This window comes from Oncorhynchus masou, chromosome 15, assembly GCF_036934945.1.
Source record: "Oncorhynchus masou masou isolate Uvic2021 chromosome 15, UVic_Omas_1.1, whole genome shotgun sequence".
Taxonomy (NCBI): domain Eukaryota; kingdom Metazoa; phylum Chordata; class Actinopteri; order Salmoniformes; family Salmonidae; genus Oncorhynchus; species Oncorhynchus masou.
Window position 1 is genome coordinate 34,175,482 of NC_088226.1, and position 27,181 is coordinate 34,202,662.

The following is a 27,181-nucleotide window of genomic DNA, read 5'->3' on the forward strand; positions in this document are numbered from 1 at the left end:
CACACACACACACACACATCTCCCGTCTCCATTCAAACCCAAATCACTGCTTGGATACACAGGGACACACCAGACTGGCTCGCCATTCGCCTGGTCACAATAGCCATCTGCTGATGAGGAGATGGCTAGCTGCTCACTCAAATGGGATTTTAGGAAGAGACTTGATTTTGGTTCCTGAAAAGAAAAAGAAAAAAAACAAATTTAAAAGCAGACACATTTAAAACCGACTCACGCGAGACCCAGCTATTCAACGGAGAGAACAGATGAAGCGATAGAGCCCGGCCAAGAGAAGAGAGGAAAAGAGAAGCCTGCTTCTCCCGGCCAATTTCTACCCAAGCCCAAAGCCCAGAGCCACCAAACAGAACCTGAATAGATGAAACCTGGCAACACTAACACTGCTGAAACACAGGAAAATATCCACCGAGATGGCACCCTATAGGGAATAAGGAATAGGGTGTAATTTAGGACCGAAATAGTATTCCTTATATGGGCCTTGGTCAAATGTAGTGCACTATATACAGTACCAGTCAAAAGTTTGGACATACCTACTCATTCCAGGGTTTTCTTTATTTTTCCTATTTTCTACATTGTAGAATAATAGTGAAGACATTACAACTATGAAATAACACACATGGAATCATGTATTAACCCGAAAAAGTGTTAAACAAATCCAAATCCATTTTATATTTGAGATAGTAGCCACCCTTTGCCTTGATGACAGCTTCTGACTGGTACTGTAGGTTCTAGGGTGCCATTTCAGACGTAGACACAGCCTCAATGCGACTCGAGATCGAAAACATTTTAAAATATCAACACTAAATTGTGCAAAGACAACTCGACATATAGAACTCTGTTGCCAGAGTAAGTTTCATCTATTCAGGTTCTGTAGGTGTGTTTACAACGCACAATTGAACTCTATTTGAAGAAAATGTAACTCTGCTAAAGACAACATTTGATCCCAGTCCAAAAAGAGTGAAACTTACTCTGGCAACAGAGTTATATTTGTTGAGTTGTATTTGCACAATTTAGTGTTGATATTTAACTCTGCATCATTACGTTTCACACTGTACAGTGTTATTTTTTATTCTCTACAGTGTTCAGTATTCTAGAGTTAATTGTTTTGATTCATGTTTATTCCTACCACTGGTGTACCAGATACTCCCGCAGGCCCCACAAAGCGGGAGGGGGCCCACGAGCTCTGTCATCGATGTTCATTTAAAATATATATATATTTTAACAGTAACCCTACATATGTACTAGTAAGACATTTCCATGTGTACTAGTAAGACATTTCCATGTGTACTAGTAAGACATTTCCATATGTACTAGTAAGACATTTCCATGTGTACTAGTAAGACATTTCCATATGTACTAGTAAGACATTTCCATGTGTACTAGTAAGACATTTCCATGTGTACTAGTAAGACATTTCCATGTGTACTAGTAAGACATTTCCATGACATTTTTCCATGTGTACTAGTAAGACATTTCCATGTGTACTAGTAAGACATTTCCATGTGTACTAGTAAGACATTTCCATATGTACTAGTAAGACATTTCCATATACACTAGGAAGCTAAGTGTTTGTTTCTTGGGCGCGGGAATTTGCCTCAGGCCTTAAAAAATGCAACTGATTGAAAGTACAAGCAGGATATCGGAGAACAAATGCCGTGGTCAAGGCTACAAAGGTGCCCGTGCAATGAGGGGAGGTTACTCAGGCGTTAAGCGCAAATCAGATCGAGAGCCTGATGCTTTATATATACTTCTTTATGAGTTTTGGTTTAGAAAACGATCTCTCCGCAGAAGTGACCGTTACAGGGATGGTAAAAACTGCGCGATTGCCGTAGCAACATCAGGGAAACTGTGCAGAAGGGAGGAGTGCATCAAATACAACAATTCTGCAAGATCTTTAATTGAGCCTCTCATTCTCCTTAATTGCCGGCCTCGACATATTACGGAAAGAGATTAACTGTATTGGAAGCTCTGGGGACAGGTCGTCTGGATACAGGACAGCCATTAAATGGGTTGATGCAAACAGATTATCATATTTAGTGGACAACAGTTCTTGTGGGCTTGAACAAAAAAGCGATTTGCGATTTTCGTTCATGCTGGTGAACTGGTGTTTGAGTTGTGTGGTTGCAATATAAAACAGTCCATTATCTCTGGTATATCTTGACGTGCATCATTTAAGACTAAGTTTAAATTGTGTGCAGCGCAATAAACAAATAATGCACAATACTCAGTGTAGAAAACAGTGGACCTACAGGCCATGGTGAAAACATTTGCACGCAAAACAAGGAGGACTTCCGGAAACCGGGGAGTCTCTCAAGTTGGAGTTAGTTTGATTTAGGCCGAATTTATTTTAACTTGAATATTGCAGCCCACTTGTGCAGGCCATTTATTAGCCAGACAAAACACGCAGAGTTCAACATTAATTAGTGGCTGAATTTGTCCTACTTTTTGCCCCTCATTGTTAGGCTATTTGACGTGTTATTCTTATAAAATAGCACCTAAATCGCAGCTAAAGACGGTATATAGTTATAGATAGTGCGCAACACTGTATAATGAAACAACCCCTAGTAAGCTAGTGTTTTGAGGGTGGACTGACTGTACTATTTGGCATTAATAGACTGGTTTTTACAGACAACAGTTTTTACATTACAATACATTTAAGTCATTTAGCAGACGCTCTTATCCAGAGCGACTTCTACCCAAAAGAAAGGAGGACCAATGCACTCTTCATATAATTCATTCAAATCCCTTTATTTCTATTGCATATTCAATGGAAACAAAGTTTTGAAACTCCTACGCGTTTCGACCGCATGGCCTACGTCAGGGAGTACTATCTATCCACGCTGGGAGAGAGCGCGGACGGCTCATGTCATGCAGTTTCAGGTAGCCTTAACAGGACAGCTGTGTATTCTAAAATATCGATTGGTAGCTAATTAGCATTCTGTTGTATCTGAAATGTATTTGACAATCTGCATGTTTGAAATTCCAACTTTAATAGCTGAAAAAGTAAGTACATTACTGCCGCCAGCCAGCAGTCTAAAAACGGCAGCATTGCGACACCGTGTATAGCTTTGTGAAATGTTACGCTTAACCTGAGAGAATGAGTACTACCAATAAAGACGTATCCATTAGCTAAAGCCAAGCTATGCCTTGGCGACATAAAAAGCCTGTCATGTATTCGAAAGGAATGCAGCCACGTAGACATGTCGCAATTTCAGCACCATGGACAGCGATCGGTAGTCTAATTTGTGAGCGGCTGTCTGGTTGACACATTCGATCATTTATCTTTTGGAAGGGGGGGGGGGGTACGCCAGTAACGCCTACCAGCGTCATTACACATTTACTCTGACTCATAATACTAAATACATGTACTATGATCAGGGTAAACACCGACGTGTTTTATTACTACCATAAATTAGTCAACATAAAGTATTGCTTAACATAATTTATTTATTACATTACATGCTAAAAACAGACCAGTCAGTACTAGCATGGTGTACAATCTTTGAAATGAAATACATTCTGGAGCAGTGGTTCTCAACTGGTTTTGCATAGGGACCAAATTTGACAAATGACAATTGAGTCCACGACCCAATATTATAGACTGTTGATGATTCACATTTTGTAATGTTGTATTGCAGCTGCCTTCTTGGGCAGGCTTCACTTGCAAAATAGACTGTCTCAATTATGGTGTTAAAGAAAGTCATTACACAACCGTATTAACTGAGAAAACATGTATTGTCAATTCAAGAGAATAAGCCATTTACCTAGGCGACCAGTTCAGAAGTGGGGTGTAATAAATGATCAGACTCAGAACATGACATTAAAACCAGTCCAATAATGTTAGACGAACAGTAACACATACTGTACCAGTGTTTAAAATAGAAAAACAACCATCATTAGGAATTCTTAATCATCAATTACCATGTGAATAGTTTCACAACCGCAAAACTTTTTTTTTAAAGGTGTACGTATTCAACCAGTTCAGTAAAATGTAATGTGAATGACAATTATTATTGTTAATTAATTCTAACATAGTGAACAATAACTAATTACTGTGCCAGTGTTTAAAATAGAAAAACAACAATCATTAGGAATTCTTAATCATCAATTACCATGTGAATAGTTTCACAACCGCAAAACGTTTATTTTTTATTTTTTAAAGGTGTACATTTTTAACCAGTTCAATAAAATGTAATATGAATGACAGAATTAATTAACAATAATAATTAACATAGTGAACAATAACTAATTAACCTGTTTATTTATTGTGTGCACATACGCATGCTCGTGTGTGTGTGTGTGTGTGTGGTCTATCAGTGGGAAAGCTGGGGGGTTCTTTAGTTTGACAAGTTCACTGAAGTCTGGGATGATGGTTGACAGGGCAACTCGGAGGTCATGCTGGCTGTCCAGTTTGTTTCCGCTTTTAGTTTTCAGCACGGCCATAGCAGAGAAGCCACTTTCACACAGACAGGTAGTGCTGAACGGTAGCATGATTCATGACAGGTGAGAGCAGGATATTCTCCCATTACGCTGCACCAGAACTGTGGCAGTGTCATTTCTGGGAAAGGCATTTGCAGTCCATCAAATGACAGCTCCCACCAGCTGATCCTCTTCGTTGCCTGGTAACGTGACGCTCTGTTCTGTTCTCCTGTTCTCTGTTCTCCTGTTCTCCTCCGGGAAGTAGTTGCAAAACTTTCCCTGCAACTTGACGAGATGCAATTTGATGTTTTTGTTTCTTTCTTCTTCAATGTGTCGCGGTGCGCTGTGTTGATCGAATACTGAATCTCAAAAATCAGCATTGGGAAACATGTCAATCCTCCCGTTAGAAACAGGATTTGAGCTTAATCTTGAAGGCATCCACTTTGTCCCGCCGTTCAAATCGATTGTACCCCCCTCCCTTGCATTGACACATTGAGAAAATTCAGATGATCAAGCATAACCGCCACATAGGCAACATGGGCGAGCCATTCCTCGCGATCGAAATGTTCGAAGCTCATAAAAGCGACAGGATCATGCAGCGGACCTCTGCATGATAAAGAACCTGCTGGTGCTCCCTCCCCATATCCCTGCAGAAGGCCTGGAGACACCTGTTTTTTTTGTGGAACTCTTTTTGACATAGTTGACACACTTGATCACATTGTGGAGAATGGCGTGGAGCTCAGGCACCATGCCCTTCGCTGCTAAAGCCCCCCCTGTGTAGGAAGCAGTGGTTCCACGTCGCACTCGGTGCTCTCTCCAGGATCCCCTTTACTACTCCAAAGTGCTTTCCCATCATGGCAGCTGCTCCATCAGTAGTCATACCGACTCGCCCATCCCAGGCCAGTCCCACGGAGCCCAGGTACATATCCATTGTGTTAAAGACCGCCTCTGCAGTGGTGGTGGTGGGCAAATCAGCACTAAAAAGGAACTGCTCCTCAAAGTTATTATCCCAGATGTGTCTGACATAGACCATTAGAATTGCATGGTTAGCCACATCTGAGCATTCATCAAGCTGCAGTGCGTAATGGCCATTTGCACTGATGCACTCTGATGTCTGGCGCGTTTTGTCCTCAGACATGTCCTGGATTCTCCTCCTCATGGTGTCATTGGATAGGGGTACAGTTTAACGTTTGTCGGCGGCTGACTCCCCCACGATTTCAGTGAACACATCAATCGCAGCGAGATCCTCTGCACTGATGTGGGCATTTTTTGCACTTAGCAATACACTGGGCAACAAGGTATGATGCGCGAAGTGCCTTTTCTTGTACCGTGCATACATTGTTCAATGAATCTTGTGAGACCTCCAGATATTTTTGGAGGGTTTCATGCTCTCATTAGCTAACAGCTCAATGCATAGGACCCACTGTTGTCAACCCTCACCCTGACTCTCTTCTATATACACTACCGTTGAAAAGTTTGGGGTCACTGAGAAATGTCCTTGTTTTTGAAAGGAAAGAGGAAAAAAAAGGTCCATTAAAATAACATCAAATTGATCAGAAATACAGTGTAGACATTGTTTCCAGCTACAATAGTCATTTACAACATTAACAATGTCTACAGTGTAAAACCATAATTGGTGAAGTCGGGGTCGTATTTTCTCTTCTTGACAGGCGCAGCGTTGTCTGCCTTGTTGTTGACATTGGAAGCAGCAGTAGATGAAGAGGGAGCGGCACATTTTAAAAACTTGTCCATGAGTTTACTGTGACAGCGAGCTATCTTGTAGATGAGTTCGATGACAGCGAACTATCCACATGTGCAATGCATGCAGAACACATCTGCATAGTTAGCTGTCAATCAAGCTAGCTGTCAGAAGATCTGTATTATCTGATTGGACATGTCACATAAAAAAAAAACGATGTTGCAGAATGACATTTTTATTGGATCAGTGTGTCAAATTAAATGTTTATTGGGCACATACACATATTTAGCAGATGTTTTTGCAGGTATAGCGAAATACATTGCATCAGTGCGTGTGGGGCGAGAACATTATCGTATTGGCCAGTGAGTGAGTGCAGTGCGAAAACCTGAATGAGTCCGAATGTAGCTAGCCATTTCACCACTGTGGACGCACTGCATGTGTTAAGTCAGCAACAATAAGCGGTGCAGCAGTTAGCTTTCAAAATAATGTTTTTGTTTTATTATTTTCTTGCATAATAAGTCCCGCCAACCCCTTAAAATCCTCCAGGTCACGACCCCCCCAGTTGAGAAATCACTGTTCTAGAGCATGAACAGACATTACCAAAAGCGAATAGGGACATGAGTGGGCTTTAACGAATTGAAGCCCACACCTCGTGCCTCCGTTCGGAAATTTCTCCCCACAGATGCATGGCCTTCTGGTTCCGTACTCTCCCTACATGACATGTGCTACTATGTACAATTGTTCTGGTACTGTGTACAAGCGTGGAAATTCAAATCACATGAAGCAGTACTGGGCCAAAAACAAACTTGAATCATCAGCTCCATATGAACATCTGTATGTCGAATGCTTTGTGAAACAAAATATCATTAACGTCAAAAACACGGTGCCCATTTCTTGTCAGGTACAACTTTAAACTCGTGAAAATGTTCATAAAGACACTGCATGTCTAAAGCAAAGGTAACCAGGCATACGTTATGTGTCATCTTCTACAAGAATAGACTGGATTTCGTGAAATATTGGCATCTCACAGTGTACTTTAACGCAAACAACCAAATCCTAACCATATGCGTCTCCTTGAATTTTTGGCCCATTTTACACTCAAAGCCTTAGAAAACACATTCCAGGTGCCTTCAACTATCTCATGAGCTCTTTCCATTACATTCAAGGCAACCATCCTGGACAAATATCCAATCTTTATACGGTGCATTCGGAAAGTATTCAGACCCCTTGACTTTTTTCACATTTTGTTACGCTTCAGCCTTATTCTAAAATATTTTTTTTTTATTTTTTTATTATTTTTTTTACAATCGACACACAATACCCCATAATGACAAAGCAAAAAAAAGTATTCATTTTTTAAAAACATTTTTGCAAGTGTATTAAAAATACAAAACTGAAATATCACTTTTACGTAAGTATTCAAACCATTTACTCAGTACTTTGTTGAAGCACCTTTGGCAGTGATTACAGCCTTGAGTCTTCTTGGGTATGACGCTACAAGCTTGGCACACCTGTATTTGGGGAGTTTCTCCCATTCTTCTCTGCTGATCCACTGAAGCTCTGTCAAGTTGGATGGGGAACGTCACTGCACAGGTGCAGCAATTGATTGGACACTATTTGGAAAGGCACACACACACCTGTCTATATGAGGTCCCACAGTTTACAGTGCATGTCAGAGCAAAAACCAAGCCACGAGGTCGAATTAATTGTTCGTACAGCTCTGAGACAGGATTATGTCGAGGCACATATATGGGGAAGGGTACCAAAACATTTCTGCAGAATTGAAGGTCACCAAGAACGCTGTGGTCTCCATTCTTAAATGGAAGTAGTTTGGAACCACCAAGACTCTTCCTAGAGCTGTCCGCCCTGACAAACTGAGCAATCGTTGTAGAAGGGCTTAGGTCAGGGAGTTGACCAAGAACCCGATGGTCACTATGACAGAGCTCCCAAGTTCTTCTGTGGAGGGAGAACTTTCCAGAAGGACTACCATCTCTGCAGCAATCCACCAAAAAGGGCTTTATGGAAGAGTGGCCAGACGGAAGCCACTCCTCTGTAAAATTCACAACACCCCTGCTTGGTGTTGCCAAAAGGCACCTAAAGACTCTCAGACCATGAGAAACAAGATTGTCTGGTCTGATGAAGCCAAGGTTGAACTATTTGGCCTGAATGCCAAGCGTCACGTCTGGAGGAAACATGGCACCATCCCTATGGTGAAGCATGGTGGTGGCAGCATCATGCTGTGGGGATGTTATTCAGCAGCAGGGACTGGGAGACTCATCAGGATCAAGGCAAAGATGAACAGAGCAAAGTACAGAGAGATCCTTGATGTAAACCTGCTCCAGAGCAGGGTGAAGGTTCACCTTCCAAAAGGACAATGACCCTAAGCACACAGCCAAGACAATGCAGGAGTGGCTTTGGGACAAGTCTCTGAATGTCCTTGAGTGGCCCAGCCAGACTTGAACACAATCAAACATCTCTGGAGAGACCTGACAAAAGCTCTGCAACAACACTTCACCTGAGGGAAACATGTATTTAATCAATCACTTTTAGAATAAGGCTGTAATGTAACAAAGTTTGGAAAGGTCAAGGGGTTCGAAAACTTTCCGAAAGCACTGTAGGTCAAATATTTGCCAGTTGTATGCCATGTGACTGGTGTTTCTTGGCAAATGTTTTAGTTAAGTTATTCACTTGTAAAAAAAATATATATATATATCAAATAAAAATATGTGTTTTGCTTCGTTACACATACACCAGCTATGGAGAGAATTGGCCCGATTTTCTGAATAGATCGCGGATAATACACCATAAAATTATGCTTGGGAAACAACATCCAGGAAACAATTGCTTTAACAGTTTGTGGTGTTGTGCAATCAAGTGCTTCAAATAGACTTTAATACCATCTGAAAACACTAGAGAAAATAGTGTTGACTCTTTGAAGCAAAAAAAAAGCAGAACATGCCAGTGTTGATCATTTGGACAAACCAAGTCAAAGATACGTGGTGTATTGCATAGTAGACACCAAGACTCAATGATATTTAAGCCCAAATCACTGTTACCCTGAAGTAACTTCACTGCCTGTTGTTTCTTGCCATATAACCATAGTTGAAGCCCTGAATTATCATGTACAATTTAATCGGTTAAATGCTTGTTTCGCAAGTGCTGTAGTAGCAATTTCAACTCATATCGCCCAGCACCCTCCAAGATGTCATGCATGACATCATCTGACATATTCTCACTTATATGAAAGTAATCTAATGACTTTAACAGGCAAGATTCTTTAACACCCATTACATAGGTCAGAGTGGGATTTCTCTACATTGTTTGGCATGGTTCCACATGCATCCCTTTAGTTCACAATACTATCTGGGGACTGTCTTCACTAAACTGTCTCTGAAAGGCGACTTCCTCAGCAAGACAAATGGCAGCAATATATTGCACTAAAATATTCCAGAACACCAAATAAACCATGAACAGCAAGGTTGTCACCTGTTACTTGGACAATAGTTCTATGAATTTGGTGATCGTGCAAGGGAACTTTAATTCCATCTCATACAATTGGGTCAAGTAGTGAGTGAAACCTATGGGTTTGTATATCTTGAGTATGAAATAGAGAAACCAGGTAACTAATTGAGCAGAGAGGAATTGCACTTTGGAGAGACATTTCTTAAAGTTGTAGCGGTATTTATTAGAGAGGGTTAAAGAAAGATTGTGTTCGGGCGCCAGGCAGGTATTAACCATGCCGAAAGTAAATGGCACCCAATTTATGTATGCCACGCTTCGATCCAAGAGGATTAATGGTATTTCAGAGTCATCATAGAAGAGCTACATTTTCATTGCACATTTCTTTTTTGAGAACAGAGCATGGTTTTTGAAGAAAGATTCATCACTTAAGTCATAGACTTCCTTTGGGACCATCCACAAGCTGCAACATTACGTTTATGTGTGCATTTTTGTAAATAAATCTATTTTACAGACTAAATTAGTCTTTCATTTGCTCAAAACACTGATCTATACTGAACAGAAATATAAATGCAACATAGAAAGTGTTCGTCCCATGTTGCATGAGCTGAAATGAAAGATCCCAGAATTTTTCCATACACACAAAAAAGCTTACTTCCGTTTACATCCTTGTCAGTGAACGTTTATCCTTTGCCAAGATAATCCATTCTTCTGACAGTTGTGGCATATCAAGAAGCTGATTAAACCGCATGATCTTTACACAGGTGCACCTTGTGCTGGGGGCATTAAAAGGCCACTCTAAAATGTGCAGTTTTGTCATACAACACAATGACACAGATGTCAAGTTTTGAGGGAGCGTGCAATTGGACTGCTGACTGCATGAATGTCCACCAGAGCTGTTCCCAAAGAAGTGAATGTTAATTTCTCTACCATAAACAGTTTCCAACGTTGTTTTAGAGAATTTGGCATTATGTCCAACCGGCCTCACAACCTCAGACCACGTGTAACCACACCAGCCCAAGACCTCCACATCCGGCTTCTTCACCTGCGGGGTAATCTGAGACCAACCACCTGGACAGCTGACTAACTGAGGAATATTTGTCTGTAATAAAGCCGTTTTGTGGAGAAAATTAATTCTGATTGGCTGGGGCTGGCTCCCCAGAGGGTGGGTCTATGCCCTCCCAGGCCACCCATGGCTTCACTCCTGCCCAGTCATGTGAAATCCATAGATTAGGGCCTAATGAATTTATTTCAATTGACTGATTTCCTTATGAAGAACCATAACTCAGTAAAATGGTTGAAATTGTTGTATGTGGCGTTTATATTTTACACCTACTGTTTGATCATCGTTGCCAGTTTCCTGTAAAGACAGACACTTCTTCACTGACTCTTTAGCTTTACTCTGGATGTCATCAACTCTCTTCCATGGAACTGACTAAAGTGTTCATTGCGGAGTCACCAAATCCTGCTGCTTTGACTTGATCTATTGTTGCGGCACAATTATCTACAATACTCTTATTATACAGAGCTGAATCACAATGTGAGCTTGGTGCTGGCACATCACCAAAATTGTTAACTGCAAAACTGTTAGCGGCGGTAGAGGGACCGCCACCATCATTATCAGAAACTGCTTCGGTAAGCTCTTCATGTGCCTTGTTAAGATGCTTTGTAAATTCCAGACAAAGTGCCAAATACACGTGAACAACCAACCTGACCACAGTTTAAAATGTAGAGATTTCCCTGGACAATGACCATGAATTAACGTCAGATGTTTTACAAGGCTAATGGCATTTGCTTGGCAGCATTTGCAACAACAAAAAACACCCAAATATGTCTATTTTAAACAGATCTGTTGAATGCAACATTCTGGCCCCTCAGCTCTGCTACCCTGGGATTCGCCGTTAGTTGTATCAATGTCAATGTCGTTTGTAGGAAAGTGTATGCCAGACCCTGCCTGACTGTATGAGGTACCGAATACAAAGTGAGCTTTGAAAAGCGCATCAAAACAGCCCAGTGAGCCAGGTACCGGATGTTTGTCAATCACCATGAAGTAGGCGTGAATGATCGTTCTCTGGGTACCCACGGCAAGCAGATATTGCTGTTGACTTCTGGTGATGCCATCCAGATGCTGGTCCCTGCCTATAAGACAATAATATACTGTTAGAACATCTACTATAAGTCTCACAAGCCAGACAGTAGTGATTATAATATGTATTAGTGTTACACTGCCACAGTAGTTTAACTTGTAAGAGCTGTTACAGCAGTAGAGTTGATCATAGTGCTCTTTGCTGGGGTAAATTTTTGTACACTTGGGGGGTGGGGGGGGGGGGGGGGGTCAGGATTCAGCAACACAATTTGTCTAACTAATTTGTGTTGAAATGTAACCAGACTTTTATGAGCTACACAAGACGTTCAGCTGTGTGTCTCGCTTACATCTTCCCCTGCTTGTTGTGGCCTTGAGCAGAGGGAGGCAGAAGATGGACAAGGAAAAGAATGGACGACATGTCAGTGTCCCAACCTAGAAAACAAATTAGGATTCTGACATTGGGAAAACTTTCAGAACATGTCTCCCAGTGCTGGTGTGGGTTCAAATCAACCAGCTTCACCTAAGGTTGTACCCACTTCCATTTCGACCACAACCTCTGCCTCCCACATGCACGTACTAGAACTTCACATTGCAGTGTGAAGTGGCATGTCTGCCATTTTAACAAGCTCGGTTGTTGGTGTGAGTCCATGGCTCTGCACGGCATGACCTTCCGTTTGAAGACAGTAGGCACATTTTTCAGGAATTTTTTGCCGGAAGTTGGGTCAAACATCAGTCCAAAATCTTGCTCAATCTACAGGCAAGACACACACAAAGTCACTGTCGGTCCTGCCATTACCAGAGCTGTTACCCTTTGAAAGGTAATAACTCTGGCAATGGCCACCCTGCAACATTTCATGCTTTGGGAGAAAAAAAAAAAAAAATACATCAAATTCCATTCATACATTATCACACATGCATTCTACACAGTTGACAGTCCATTTCGTACATACCATGCCTGGACTATATCGGAGGAGTTCTGTGGGTCATGGACTTCTTTTTGGCGGTAGGCAGAGGTTCAGCTCCATCTTTTCTTTTACAGTTGCTTCAGAGGTGTTTTTCGTCAGCGCGATGGCCTTTCGACTCTGCCCTTCTTCACTCAGGCAGTGTTCGTCCGTGAAGGGGTCTCTGTCAGCAGCTGGTCCACCTTCAACCAAAGATAAAAAAGGACAGGTACACACAATGGTATAAACAGTCCAACCAATCCCCATTACACTGAATCGTGAGAAAAAAAAAAAAGTCTCACTCCCTTGTGAGCACTCCCTCACATGCCTGCAACCAAGCACCTAGTATATGTGCAAAGCTGTCAAGGCAAATGAAGAATCTCAAATATATTTAGTTTTTTTTTTATTATCACTTTTTTGGTTACTACATCATTCCATATGCATTATTTTATAGTTGATGTCTTCACTATTATTCTACAATATAGAAAATAGTAAAAATAAAGAAAAACCCTGGAATAGGTAGATGTCCAAACATTTGACTGGTACTGTATATATTAGTGACCAGGTGAAAGCTGTGTCATGGAAAGACAAAATGTTCATAATGGTTTGTGCACACACACAAAATATATACACACACACACACACACACATATACATACACACCCTTCAAAAAATCAGCAAAGGGTTAGGGCTAAGGGGAAGTGGTAGGGAGTGAATTGGAACCCAGATTAATTTCGTACTCACATAGTCTTGCTTTTGGTGGTCAGCCAGGTATGGGAATAAGGAAACTAATTGCTCTTGCATATGCCTACTTCATATGTCTGTAACGGTTTTCTTTAGGTGAAGGAGAGGCGGACCAAAATGCAGCGTGGTTTCTATTCACGGTATTTAATGAAGAAACAGAACAGACAAGAACCGTGAAACCCTAAAACAGCCCTATCTGGTGCAAACACAGAGACAGGAACAATCACCCACAAAACCCAACACCAAACAGGCTACCTAAATATGGTTCCCAATCAGAGACAATGACTAACACCTGCCTCTGATTGAGGACCATATCAGGCCAGACATAGAAATAGACAAACAAGACATCCAACATAGAATGCCCACTCTAATCACACCCTGACCAACGAAAACATAGAAACATACAAAGCAAACTATGGTCAGGGTGTGACAATGTCGTGGGTGAAAATAAAAAAAATAAAATTACTAGACTGGCAATAATACATGAAGGCAAAACATTGATCTTAATGCATTTAAAACTAGATTATCCTCTGCCATATTTGCAACCAATATCTTGATCATATCACATCTGGTGTGGTCAGTCAAGTTTTTTTGTCTGAGCATACTTGTTCATGATCCTTTCCCATCCCTAAGCTTTGCTCTGGAGAATGACCTCAATCATCTAGCAAAAAGCACAGACACTGACCCTGGGGCAGCAGTTAGCCTAGTGGTTACAGCATTGGCAAAGTAACCAAAAGGTTGCTAGATCAAATCTCTAAACTGACAAGGTAAAAAAACATGTCGTTCTGCGCCTGAACCATGCAATTAACCCGCTGTTCCTAGGCGATCATTGTAAATAAAAGTTTGTTCTTAACTGACTTGCCTAGTTAAATAAAAAATAAACACCAGTGTTCTTTGTCCACATTTTTCTTGTCTCCTCGCTTTCCTTTTCAAATAGAATTGGATAATAAGACCCAATTTTCCTCTCGTAATTCATTGTTCTGTACTTGGTTTTGAGAAGAATTGACGAGGACACGAGGAGACAAGGATAGACAAATTGAGAAAAAGCTCAGTGGTAGCCAGCCATTTTCCTGGAGAGCTACTGTGCAAGGATTGGTTTCAACCCTGTTCCAACACCTGGTTACAGTATATCACTCAATTGCACATTAGCATCTTCCAATATGATTTTAGTAGGTAAGAGCAGGACAGGAAAAGGCCTACATACATAGTTACTCTCCAGGAGTAGGCCAACCCAACATCACAAAGATGGAACCTCAGGAAGATCAGTCAGAGCAACTAAAGAAAGGCTTACTTTACTCTTCCTCAGCTTTCCTTTTTTGGTTCGGACTTTGTGTCAACAGTGTCAGAGTCGGATGAATCACCAACGTCCATGGAGTAGCTTGCAGAAGAGTTAACAGAATCTTCCGATCACATGAAGAAATTAATAGTCTCTGTTCTCAACAATTATACAGGGACAATACAACCAAATGTCATATCTGTCTTGAAAAATGTGTTTGTTAGCCATGCACTAAACCCCATTTTAGTATGATGGCCTGATGTGATCTGTGACATGCCACAGAATGTGTAACGTGTGACTCCATCCCTCCAAACCTTAGACCCCAGACACAATCCCCCCCTTCCAAAAGTGTGTTTGGCATTTAAATGTTTCAGCGGTAACCACCCGCAGGCTTTGGGGGACGGGGGTTAGGGGTTCCTGTTTAATGTACCATCCCTGCAAACAGCAGACCTCCATCTGGATCTGGGTGGCAGAACTGGGCCAGCAGGATTAGATCCGGCCTGCTGGACTCAGGACAGAAGTGTGTCGTATAATTTGTGCTAGCTAGGATTGTACGAATGAATACATTGGTCACATCTCTGTACTGTAGACAAATAACTCACCATCAGGACTAGTTCATTGGGTAAACACATTTTTAGCACACAGGGTCTGGTTTCTGAAGAAAACACTCCAACACTTCTTCATGTACTTCTGTCTCAGAGTCCTTGTAGACTTTTAAGGCTACGGTAAGCAGGGTGCATTTCTTGAACACCTGAAAGACATTAAACAAAGTAACATTTGGCTCACTGTTATGTACTGACCAAACCGGCCGTGTTCCAATTTCTTTTTACACATACAGTTGAAGTCGGAAGTTTAGATATACCTTAGCGACCTACATTTAAACTCAGTTTTACAATTCCTGACATTTAATCCTCGTGAAAATTCCCTGTCTTAGGTCAGTTGGGATCACCACAATTTTAAGAATGTGAAATGTCAGAATAATAGTAAGAGAGGGATTTATTTCTGATTTTATTTCTTTCATCACATTCCCAGTGGGTCAGAAGTTCACATGCTACCAAATACTAATTGAGCATATTGCTTTTAAAATTGTTTAACTTGGGTCAAACGTTTCATGTAGTCTTCCACAAGCTTCCCACAATAAGTCCTATAATCGACATAACCTGAAAGGCCACTCAGCAAGGAAGAAGCGACACCTCAAAATCCGCCATAAAAAAGCTAGACTACTGTTTGCAACTGCACATGGGGACAAAGATCGTACTTTTTGGAGAAATATCTACGGAAACAAAAATAGAGCTGTTTGGCCATAATTATGTTTGGAGGAAAAAGAGGGAAGCTTGCAAGCTGAAGAACACCATCCCAACCGTGAAGCATGGGAGTGGCAGCATGTGCACTTCCCAAAATAGATGGCATCATGAGGAGGGAAATTTTGTGGATATATTGAAGCAACATCTCAAGACATCGGTCAGGGAGTTAAAGCTTGGTTGCAAATGGGTTTTCCAAATGGACAATGGCCCCAAGCATACTTCCAAAGTTGTGGCAAAATGGCTATACGACAACAAAGTCAAGGTATTGGAGTGGCCATCACAAAGCCCTTACCTCAATCCTATAGAAAATATATGGGCAGAATTGAAAAGGTGTGTGCGAGCAAGAGGCCTACAAACCTGACTCACCCAACTTATTTTGGGAAGCTTGTGGAAGGCTACCCAAAACGTTTGACCCAAGTTAAACAATTTAAAAGCAATAATACCAAATACTAATTGAGTGCATATTAACTTCTGACCCATTGGGAATGTGATGAAATAAATAAAAGCTGAAATAAATCTCTCCTACATTTCACATTCTTAAAATAAAGTGGTGATCCTAACTGACCTAAGACAGGGAATTTTTACTAGGATTAAATGTCAGGAATTGTGAAAAATTGAGCTTAAATGTATTTTGCCAATGTGTATGTATGTAAACTTCTGACTTCAACTGTAGATACTTTTGTACCGGTTTCTCCAAGCATCTCCACAAGGTCCTTTGCTGTTGTTCTTGGATTGATATGCCCTTTTCGCACCAAAGTACTTTCAACTCTAGGAGACAGAACGCGTCTCCTTCCTGAGCGGTATGATGGCTGCGTGGTCCCATGGTGTTTATACTTGCATACCATTGTTTGTACAGATGAACGTGGTACCTTCAGGCATTTGGAAATTGTTCCCAAGGATGAACCATGCTTGTGGAGGTTTACAATTGTTTTTCTGAGGTCTTGCCTAATTTCTTTTGATATTCCCCATGATGTTAAGCGAAGAGGCACTGAATTTGAAGCTAGGCCTTGAAATACATCCACAGGTACACCTCCAATTGACTCAAATGATGTCAATTAGCCTATCAGAAGCTTCTAAAGCCATGACATAATTTTCTGTAATTTTCCAAGCTGTTTAAAGGCACAGTCAACTTTGTGTATGTGTCACGTTCTGACCTTAGTTCTTTTGTTATGTCTTTGTTTTAGTATGGTCAGGGCTTGAGTCGGGTGGGTTGTCTATGTTCGTTTGTCTATGATTTGGTATTTCTGTGTTTGGCCTGGTATGGTTCTCAATCAGAGGCAGCTGTCAATCGTTGTCCCTGATTGAGAACCATACTTAGGCAGGCTGTTTTCACCCTTGAGTTGTGCGTGATTATTTTCTGTTGAGTGTTTTTATTCTGCACCAGACAGAACTGTTTCGTTCGTTCACTTTTTTGTTCAGTGTTCAATTTCTTTATAAAAAATATGGACACTTCCCACTCTGCGCATTGGTCCTCACCTTCTTCCACCACAGACGGCCATTACAGTATGTAAACTTCTGACCCACTGGAATTGTGATACAGTAAAATAATCTGGAAACAATTGTTGGAAAATGACTTGTCATGCACAAAGTAGATGTTCTAACCGACTGGCAAAAACTATAGTTTGCTAATAAGAAATTTGTGGAGTAGTTGAAAAAGGACTTAATGGCTCCAACCTATGTAAACTTCCGACTTCCAACTGTACATGTTATTCAATCATTTCATCCAAACTGCTCATGCAGGCGTTTGCGTAGCCAGGCTCTAAAATAGAACTTGGTTCTCCCATCTACTCATTGATTTTTACAAGCATACTGTATACCCACGTGTGTGATTGAAAGATGAGAGGTCCACACTCCAGTCTAGTTGGTGGCGGTAATGCAACATATAAAATCCACAGAAACAAGAATGAGGAGCCATTAATTAAAAGAAAAAATAACTAGGTATCTTCTTTTGATCTGTGGATTAGTAGTCAGAGTAGAGAACACATGAGTGTGTATGACTCAAATCTACAAAGATCCAGCCAAAAAAGGGACCATGTGCATTTCAGTAAAATAACAACCCAATGTTTATCTCCCAGGACAAATGTCACATCTAAAATAGTCAGCACTACCCTAACACAGCCTATATAAAACACAGCCAATACATTCTTTAGAAAAAAACATATGTAGCCTTATGAACAATGCTGGACACGATGTTGATATTCACACTAACTTACGGACTATGACAGCCTCAAAACGAACACCTCATCACACCGACAGTGTCTATGTGCAAAATGGTGAAACAGCATCATCTTGATATGTGTGCAATAAAAGTTCAACATTCACCTTCTACCATTCCTGTCAAGGAACCTCGACCTGCATTCTGGTTCAGTATTCTAGAAAATGTTTTTTAACCCTCATTGTTCTATATTGATTCTCGTTTGCAAACGTTAGCTTGCTAGATGACCAAGCTACCTAACATTAGCTATTAGTTAGCTAGGTAACGTTAACTAATGTTAGCTAGTTTCTGTAGCTAAGTTAACCTGGTAGCTAATGGTTAGATAACTTCTGCTATGGCAACTTTACAAAACATTTGGTGCCGAATTGCCACACGGTTATTGGTTTATTCAAAATAAGGAATTTAGCCGCTTCAAGTACCTACCTTGGTATGTCCATTCTGTCAAACTGACTTAAAATTATAAGCTAGCTAGCTACGCTTTGAGAATGGTGCCAAGCCTAGCTTGGTTGAAAAAAAATGGCTATACCGATCGACCAGTGGAGGATGGTGAGAGGCGCTATCGGAAGAAGGGAATGGAATTCATGGAACGGAGTCAAACGTGGTTTCTGTATGTTTGATGTGTTTCAGACATTCCATTCCAGCCATTACAATGATCCCGTCCTCCTATAGCTCCTCCCACCAGCCTCCACTGCTGATTGCCTGCTAGGTAATGAATATTTGGCTTGAAACTAACTATTGGCAAATGGTTGACTTAGGCCAAATATGAATTTCAAAACCATATAACTTATCTGAATGCAAAGCCTACTTCTGCCAGTGTCCGTCTGAGGCGAATGCGAGGAAGGAAATATCAGTGGCGGCAAAATCGAAACTTAAATGCAAATCAGTGGGCGGGAATACATTGACAAGCAATACTTAAACACTTTTTTTAAATGAACTCTGTTTTACCTCCGACTCTAGTGGTCAGAATTAGTCACTTAATTCCCAAAATTGTTAAATCTGCTCTTTTCAAGTAAAATGTTAGTAACTGCTGTAATAATGCCTCCATTATTTGCTGTGTATATTGATCTGGGGGGGGGGGGGTTGCTATTGCGGGTTGCCAGGCAGTGACAGTCCAAAATGTATAATTGATGGAGTAACTTTTGACACGTGGCGTAATGTAATCTACTATATAGTCCCAATGGGCCCTCTTTGCTGGGACTGGGAACCAGGGAGCGGAGACAGAGAGGAGGGAGGGTGGTAGTGTGTAATCTAGGATATAGTCCCAATGGGCCCTCTTTGACTGGGAACCAGGGAGTGGAGACAGAGAGGAGGGAGGGTGTAGTGTGTAATCTAGGATATAGTCCCAATGGGCCCTCTTTGACTGGGAACCAGGGAGCGGAGACAGAGAGGAGGGAGGGTGTAGTGTGTAATCTAGACTACAGTCCCAATGGGCCCTCTTTGGCTGGGACTGGGAACCAGGGAGCGGAGACAGAGAGGAGGGAGGGTGTAGTGTGTAATCTAGGATATAGTCCCAATGGGCCCTCTTTGGCTGGGACTGGGAACCAGGGAGTGGAGACAGAGAGGAGGGAGGGTGTAGTGTGTAATCTAGACTATAGTCCCAATGGGCCCTCTTTGGCTGGGACTGGGAACCATGGAGTGGAGACAGAGAGGAGGGAGGGTGTAGTGTGTAATCTAGGATATAGTCCCAATGGGCCCTCTTTGGCTGGGACTGGGAACCAGGGAGTGGAGACAGAGAGGAGGGAGGGTGTAGTGTGTAATCTAGGATATAGTCCGATTCTTGCTTGTAGGGCTAGAAATTGCCAGGGAAATAACAATACGATATTATCACGATACTTAGGTGCCAATACGATATGTATTGCAATTCTCATGATATATGCATTGCGATTCGATACTGATTTTGTGATTCGATATTTTACTCACCATATGTTTGCTGCAGAGGGACAAGAGAGAGCCATGAGAAAATGTGTTTATCACTCATGGAAATAAAAGTGCTGAAAACAAATTGGCTCCCTATTTAAAAATAAGATGCAGAACAAGTTATGAAGGAACACAGTGCAGGTACAGCCAACTAGCGCAAAAATAATATTATGACATGCTATATCGTCAAAAATAATATTATGACATGCTATATCGTCAAAAATAATATTATGACATGCTATATCGTCAAAAATAATATTATGACATGCTATATCGTCAAAAATAATATTATGACATGCTATATCGTATTATGACATGCTAATAAATAATATTATGACATGCTATATCGTCAAAAATAATATTATGACATGCTATATCGTCAAAAATAATATTATGACATGCTATATCGTCAAAAATAATATTATGACATGCTATATCGTCAAAAATAATATTATGACATGCTATATCGTCAAAAATAATATCCCGATATGTAACTGTATCAATCCCCCCCCCCCCCCCCCATCAATACTGGCTAGGGTTGGGAACGGTGGGCAGAGGGGGAAGAGAGAGGGAGGATGGGGAATGAGAGAGAGGTAGGAGCAGTGCTGTTTGTGGAAAGGGGGAGGGGGAGATGGGGAGTCAAATTTGTGGAAAGGAAAGAATGGATTTGCTGTCTAAGCCAAGTGTAAAATGTATGTATTGTACATCAGTGTCTTTCTGACTCTAGGAACCACATGGGCTAGCTAGGGAATAGAAACAATGGTCTGCTTCCTTAATATGGTTTCACTCGATGGAATGATCTGCGCATGTGCCTTCGTGTGTGTATGTTTTCGCTTTGTGTGTTTTTGGCCTTTGTCTTACTCTGTGTGCCCGCTCTAATTGCAGGCATTTGAGGGGGAATCGATTTGAGCAACATGATAACTGGAGCTATTTGGATGTTTCATTGACTAACTGTGTCCTCTCTCTCCCTCATGCCCATCTATTTCTTTCTTTCTCTCGCTCTCTCTCTCTCTAACTCCCTCCCTCCACTGATAGGTCGACAGATGTGCCCACCTGAGAAGTTTGACTGCGGGGATTCGGCCAGCAAGTGCATCTCATCGTCATGGCGATGTGACGGGGAGAGGGACTGTGAGAACGGGGCAGACGAGGACCAGTGTTCCGCAGGTAAGACTGAAGGGAGGAGAGAAGAGGGACATAGGGGGGAGGGAGACAGAGAGGTAGAAAGAGGAGAGAGAGGAGACAGAGCAAGATGAGAAAGAAAGGGAGAAGGACCAGATCCTCTGATGAGAGACAAAAAAAACACACAATTTGATAGAAAGCATGAGTGATAAGAGAGGCACATGTTCCTACAAATCAATCGTTTTGGGTTTTTCTAGACGGAAGCTAATTTGTGTTGAGCTAAAGGTGTTGGAGCAGATGTGGTATTTATAGCTCAGTGTCCCAGCTGCCAGTGTTGTTGGTGTGTGAAGAACCTTCAAAGACCTCATAGCTGTTTCTCCCACTGACGTTTCCTTGATCAATTCTCCCTGACACCGGGTGAGTGGGAAATGCAGGTTACTATAGCAGCTCATAAGTAGGGCAGGTTTGTCTCAGTGAATGGCTGAGGTTGAAATGTCTGTCTTCCTGTCTGTCTTCCTGTCTGTCTACCTGTCTGTCTACCTGTCTGTCTACCTCTCTGTCTACTTGTCTGTCTACCTGTCCGTGTGGAATCTCACATACTGAGGTGTTTTATGCACCAGGTACTTTCACCTTGACGTCGGCATAGGCGGCGGGTTCAATAGGCTAGGGGAAGATAAGCGTCCCCTAAAGTAAAGTCCTCCGTGGCCACATCATGCACATTGGTGTAGTATTTTTGTTATTATTTTATTCATTTCTGCATAGGGACGAGCAATGATATACAGTCAGGTCCATAAGTATTTAGGCAGTGACATCATTTGCATCATTTTGGCTCTGACCGCCACCACAATGGATTTGGAATGAAAGTCAATATGCGCTTTAAGTGTAGACTATCGTTTTTCATTTAATGGTTTTGTCAATTATTGTATGACCGGTGTAGGAATTACAACCACTTAGACATAGCCCCCTCCCCTCACCAGAAAAATAATTATTCTGCCATCCACCACAGTTGTTTTCCGTGGTCTTCGCGGGCCTTTTGGTGTTCCCGATCTCAACAGTGCATTCTTTCTTTTTAAGAATGTACCAAATAGTCTATTTGTCCACACCGAATGTTTTTACTATCTCTCTGCTGAGTTTGTTTAGATTTTTCAGCCCTAATGACGCCTTGATTCACTGGCAGTGACAGCTCTTTGGACTTCATATGGAGGGTTAACAGCAACAGATTCCAAATGCAAATGCCACACTTGAAATCAACTCGAGACCTTTTATCTGCTTACTTGTGAATGAACTAATGAGGGAATAACACACACCTGGCCATGGAACAGCTGAGCAGCCAATTGTCCAATTACTTTTGGTCCCTTAGAAAAGGGAGAAAAAAACCATCTCTGCACTTTCAGCTCATATTCATTAGTTCATTTCAACTCCAATGTGCTGTGGTAAACAGCTAAGATAATAATAACTTGGTCAATGTCCAAATATTTATGGACCTGACTGTATATCATTGCTCGTGCCTATGCAGAAATGAATAAAATAATAAAAAATACTACACCAATGTGCATGATGTGTCCACAGAGGACGATCAGCTTCTTTTCTAAATGAGCTGTGGATTGTTTTTAAGGTCGCAATTTCGGAAGCGCGCGCAACAAATAGCCTCTACCAAATAGCTGATTGTTGAGTTACAGCACCGTGAAAAGCAGTTTAAATAGGTCTAGGCCTATCCCAATATTTCAAAATACAATCGTAGGAAAAACACAGTTTAGAAAGCAAATGGCTATTGCTGAAAAGAGAAGACAAATGAAATACTAATCTGTAGCTAGTTATCAAAATGTGCAACTCACAATTGAGCGAACGGTATCTTACTGGCACCAGCAGAGAGCATCAGCCGTGTCCCCAGTGAGTGCTGCATGTTGACTGTGTTTACTATTGGCACCAGCAGAGAGCATCAGCCGTGTCCCCAGTGAGTGCTGCATGTTGACTGTGTTTACTATTAGTACCAGCAGAGAGCATCAGCCGTGTCCCCAGTGAGTGCTGCATATTGACTGTGTTTACTATTGGCACCAGCAGAGAGCATCAGCCGTGTCCCCAGTGAGTGCTGCATGTTGACTGTGTTTACTATTGGCACCAGCAGAGAGCATCAGCCGTGTCCCCAGTGAGTGCTGCATGTTGACTGTGTTTACTATTGGCACCAGCAGAGAGCATCAGCCGTGTCCCCAGTGAGTGCTGCATGTTGACTGTGTTTACTATTGGCACCAGCAGAGAGCATCAGCAGTGAGTGCTGCATGTTGACTGTGTTTACTATTGGCACCAGCAGAGAGCATCAGCCGTGTCCCCAGTGAGTGCTGCATATTGACTGTGTTTACTATTGGCACCAGCAGAGAGCATCAGCCGTGTCCCCAGTGAGTGCTGCATATTGACTGTGTTTACCATTGGATCAGTACCACTGGAAAAAAAATTGGGGAAATTATTTCCTCCTCCAGGCTAGATGGAGTCATATTGTACAATTTGTGTCTCCCCTTCCCATCAGCCTCGATGAGATGGTTGCATTCAAGGCCAAGTTGTTTTTACTGATCTGTTTGACAGCAGAGTAGGCTACTAATTTGTGTCGTATTACGAAATATGTCGCTTGTCTCCAATCATATAGTAGAATTGCATGAAACATTTTCCCGTGCAAAAAAAACCAAAACAAAACGTCTCTGATTAGGCCTACTCTATGTTACTACGCGCTCAGGCATGCGTTGTTAATGCATGGTTCAGAACCGTCTGTTTTGCTCACAGTAATTGACTTATATTATTAGCCTAAATTATGACAATGCTATCTACTCATCACATTAGCAATAGTAGCCTATCTTACATTAGCCTGCAAATGCAATGATACTGTAAATGTATGCAATCCTTTATTATAAAGGTGCAATTTTATTGGTGAAAAAATTGCTTCCCCCCCCAAACGTGAAACTCCGCCTATGGATGTCGGCATTTGAAATCGGCCATGTTGTGACTTGATAGCGTGTATTATGCATCTATCTCATGTTGCACCGTTCCAAAAGTAAATAGTCAATTTATGACGAGGGTGAGTAGTGGTTGACATTGTATATGACGTTCCACAGACCTTTAAACCTTAATATTGCGATAATAATTCACAACTGGGGTAAAAAAAACAAAAAAATTTTTTGGGGTGTTCTCCAAATGCAGTTTAGAGTTTTTAAATTGTATCGAAATGCAGTAAACAAGCTTCAACTTAAAAAAAAATCCCCCATACCCCACTTTGCCATACCCTATGTTTAGCTGAACAGACGCCAAATCGACCAACACAAACTGAGAATGTATTTGAAGCTGGGGGGGGTCGATGATCTTGACTTTGACCTCGGTCTCTAACCCCTCTATCCCGTCCCTCTATCTGTCGATACACATGCGGAGAGATGGCTGAAGACGAGACTCAAATGTGGTCTCCAGTCACAGCAGGATATGACTCTTTGGATCAACCTAAAAGTACATTTGTTTTGTAAATAAATAAAACATCTTTGTTGAAACCAAATTCAATGTTGATTTATTGCCAACTGTTATATTATTACCTAACTTATATTTCAAGCTGCAACCTATTTCTTTCAACACTCAACCTACTGTACCTTTCCTCTTTGGTTAAACATAATACATAAAAATAAAAAATAAAATTTCATGTAAATTACAACCCATTATTTCAACATGTTCCAACTTTTTAATTTGTATTTACCTATCCAAACATCTTGAATTGGAACTGAAAATGATGATTGTTTCCAAGCTTTTTCTTTACAGAAAACGTCAAATTTAGTAACCACAATATCTAAAGCAAGATATGCTGCCTTAAAACATAGAAATATTTTCGGGCTCTTTAGTATCACATTAACCTATGCAAGTGTCATTACAAATGTGGGCCTTAAACACGTTTTCATTATTCATTACATTGAAATGATTTGGCTATCAAGGTCACCTCTCACAATCTTATTCCCTTTTAATTTCTATGCTGTTTTCCACTGTTGGGTCACTTACAGTGGCTATACTTTCCCTCTATCACTTTTTCATCTTTCACAACTGTATAAAGTATTCAGACCCCTTGACTTTTTCCAAATGTTGTTATGTTACAGCCTTATTCTAAAACTGATTACATCGTTTTCTTCTTCTCGGCAATCGACACACGATACCCCATAATAACAAAGCAAAAACAGATTTTTAGAAATGTTTTGCTAATTTCTAAAACATTAAACTGAAATATCACATTTACTTAAGTATTCAGACCCTTTACTCTGTACTTTGTTGAAGCACTTTTGGCAGTGATTACAGCCTCGAGTGTATGACGCTACACGCTTGGCTCACCTGTATTTGGGGAGTTTCTCCCATTCTTCTCTACAGATCCTCTCAAGCTCTGTCAGGTTGAATGAATCGGGAGCGTCGCTGCACATCTATTTTCAGGTCTCTCCAGAGATGTTCGATTTGGATTTAAGGCCGGGCTCTGGGTGGGCCACTCAAAGACATTCAGAGACTTTCCCCGAAGCAACTCCTGCATTGTCTTGGCTGTGTGCTTAAGGTCGTTGTCCTGTTAGAAGGTGAACTTTGCCCCAGTTTGAGGTCCAGAGTGCTCTGAAGCAGGTTTTCATCAAGCATCTCTCTGTACTTTGCTCTGTTCATCTTTCCCTCGATCCCGACTAGTTTTCCATTCCCTGCTGCTGAAAAACGTCCTCACAGAATGATGCTGCCACCACCGTAGGGATGGTTCCAGGTTTCCTCCAGACGTGATGATTGGCATTCAGGCCAAAAAGTTCAATCTTGGTTTCATCAGACCAGAGAATCTTGTTTCTCATGGTCTGAGAGTCCGTTAGGTACCTTTTGGAAAACTCCAAGCGGGCTGTCATGTGCCTTTTACTGAGGAGTGGCTTCCATCTGGCCAATCTACCATAAAGGTCTGATTGAGGAGTCTTGCTGGCTCCAAACGTCTTCCATTTAAGAGTGATGGAGGCCACTGTGTTCATGGCTTGGTTTTTGCTCTGACATGCACTGTCAACTGTGGGACCTTGTATAGACAGGTGTGCGTCTTTCCAAATCATGTCCAATCAATTGAATTTTCCACAGGTAGACGCAAATTAAGTTGTGGAAACATCTCAAGGATGATCAATGGAAACAGGATGCACCTGAGCTCCATTTCGAGTCTCATAGCAAAGGGTCTGAATACTTATGTAAAAATGGTATTTTTGATGTTTATTTTTAATACATTTGAAAACCTGTTTTTACCCTGTCATTATGGGGTATTGTGTGTATGTTGATGAGGGGGAAAAACAATGGAATCAATTTTAGAATAGGTCTGCAATGTAACAAAATGTGGAAATAGTCGAGGGGTCTGAATGCACTGTACGTATGTATATACGGTTATTGGAGTGAAAAATAAGGTTGATTATGACATCTTCGAAATATTTAATGAGGGTGCTGGTGATCATTGATTTACTGTCTGGTGGGGAGTCTGTCGGTCTGTCTGATCCTGGCTCAACCTGCAGAAATGGGCCTTTGATCTATCATTTAAGAGATGTGGTGTCTTAGCTGCGTGCATATCACTGGGCACTGGGCATCTCCTTATTCCTCCATTGGAATGTGGATCATTCTGTGTTCCGTCCATTAAAATTCCATTCCTCTATTCTTTGGAGGTACAGAGTTGTGTTAGCTGTTATTTCAAATTGAAATGGTTAGCTATTGTTGGCACATTAATACACCATAGTATGCACACATGTGGTCTTTCATTCCCGCATAAAAAAACTGGATGTGTGCCAAATACAGTAGTATTGACTGGCAGAAATGCCTGTGAAAATCTTTCATTTTTTAAAATATTTTTTTTAATGTATGTTTGTGCTGCAGAGTACTGGATACCCCCCCCCCCCCCCCCAACACACACACACACACACACACACACACACACTTCCCAGTTTCCACCCCCACTCCAGTTCTCTCTTCCAAAATGCTGCACCCCGATC

The 27,181-nt window shown here is 41.4% G+C and overlaps 1 protein-coding gene across 4 annotated transcripts in view; it reads left to right on the forward strand.

The window, feature by feature from the left end:
- The window catches only part of LOC135556171 (low-density lipoprotein receptor-related protein 8-like), a 249,983-nt gene that overhangs the window by 141,463 nt on the left and 81,339 nt on the right, over positions 1-27,181 (forward strand). For all 4 annotated transcript variants that reach the window (XM_064989153.1, XM_064989155.1, XM_064989154.1 and 1 more), the window contains exon 4: positions 21,111-21,239. In XM_064989153.1, coding sequence (XP_064845225.1) covers positions 21,111-21,239 — 129 coding nt within the window. The remainder of the gene's footprint in view (positions 1-21,110; positions 21,240-27,181) is intronic.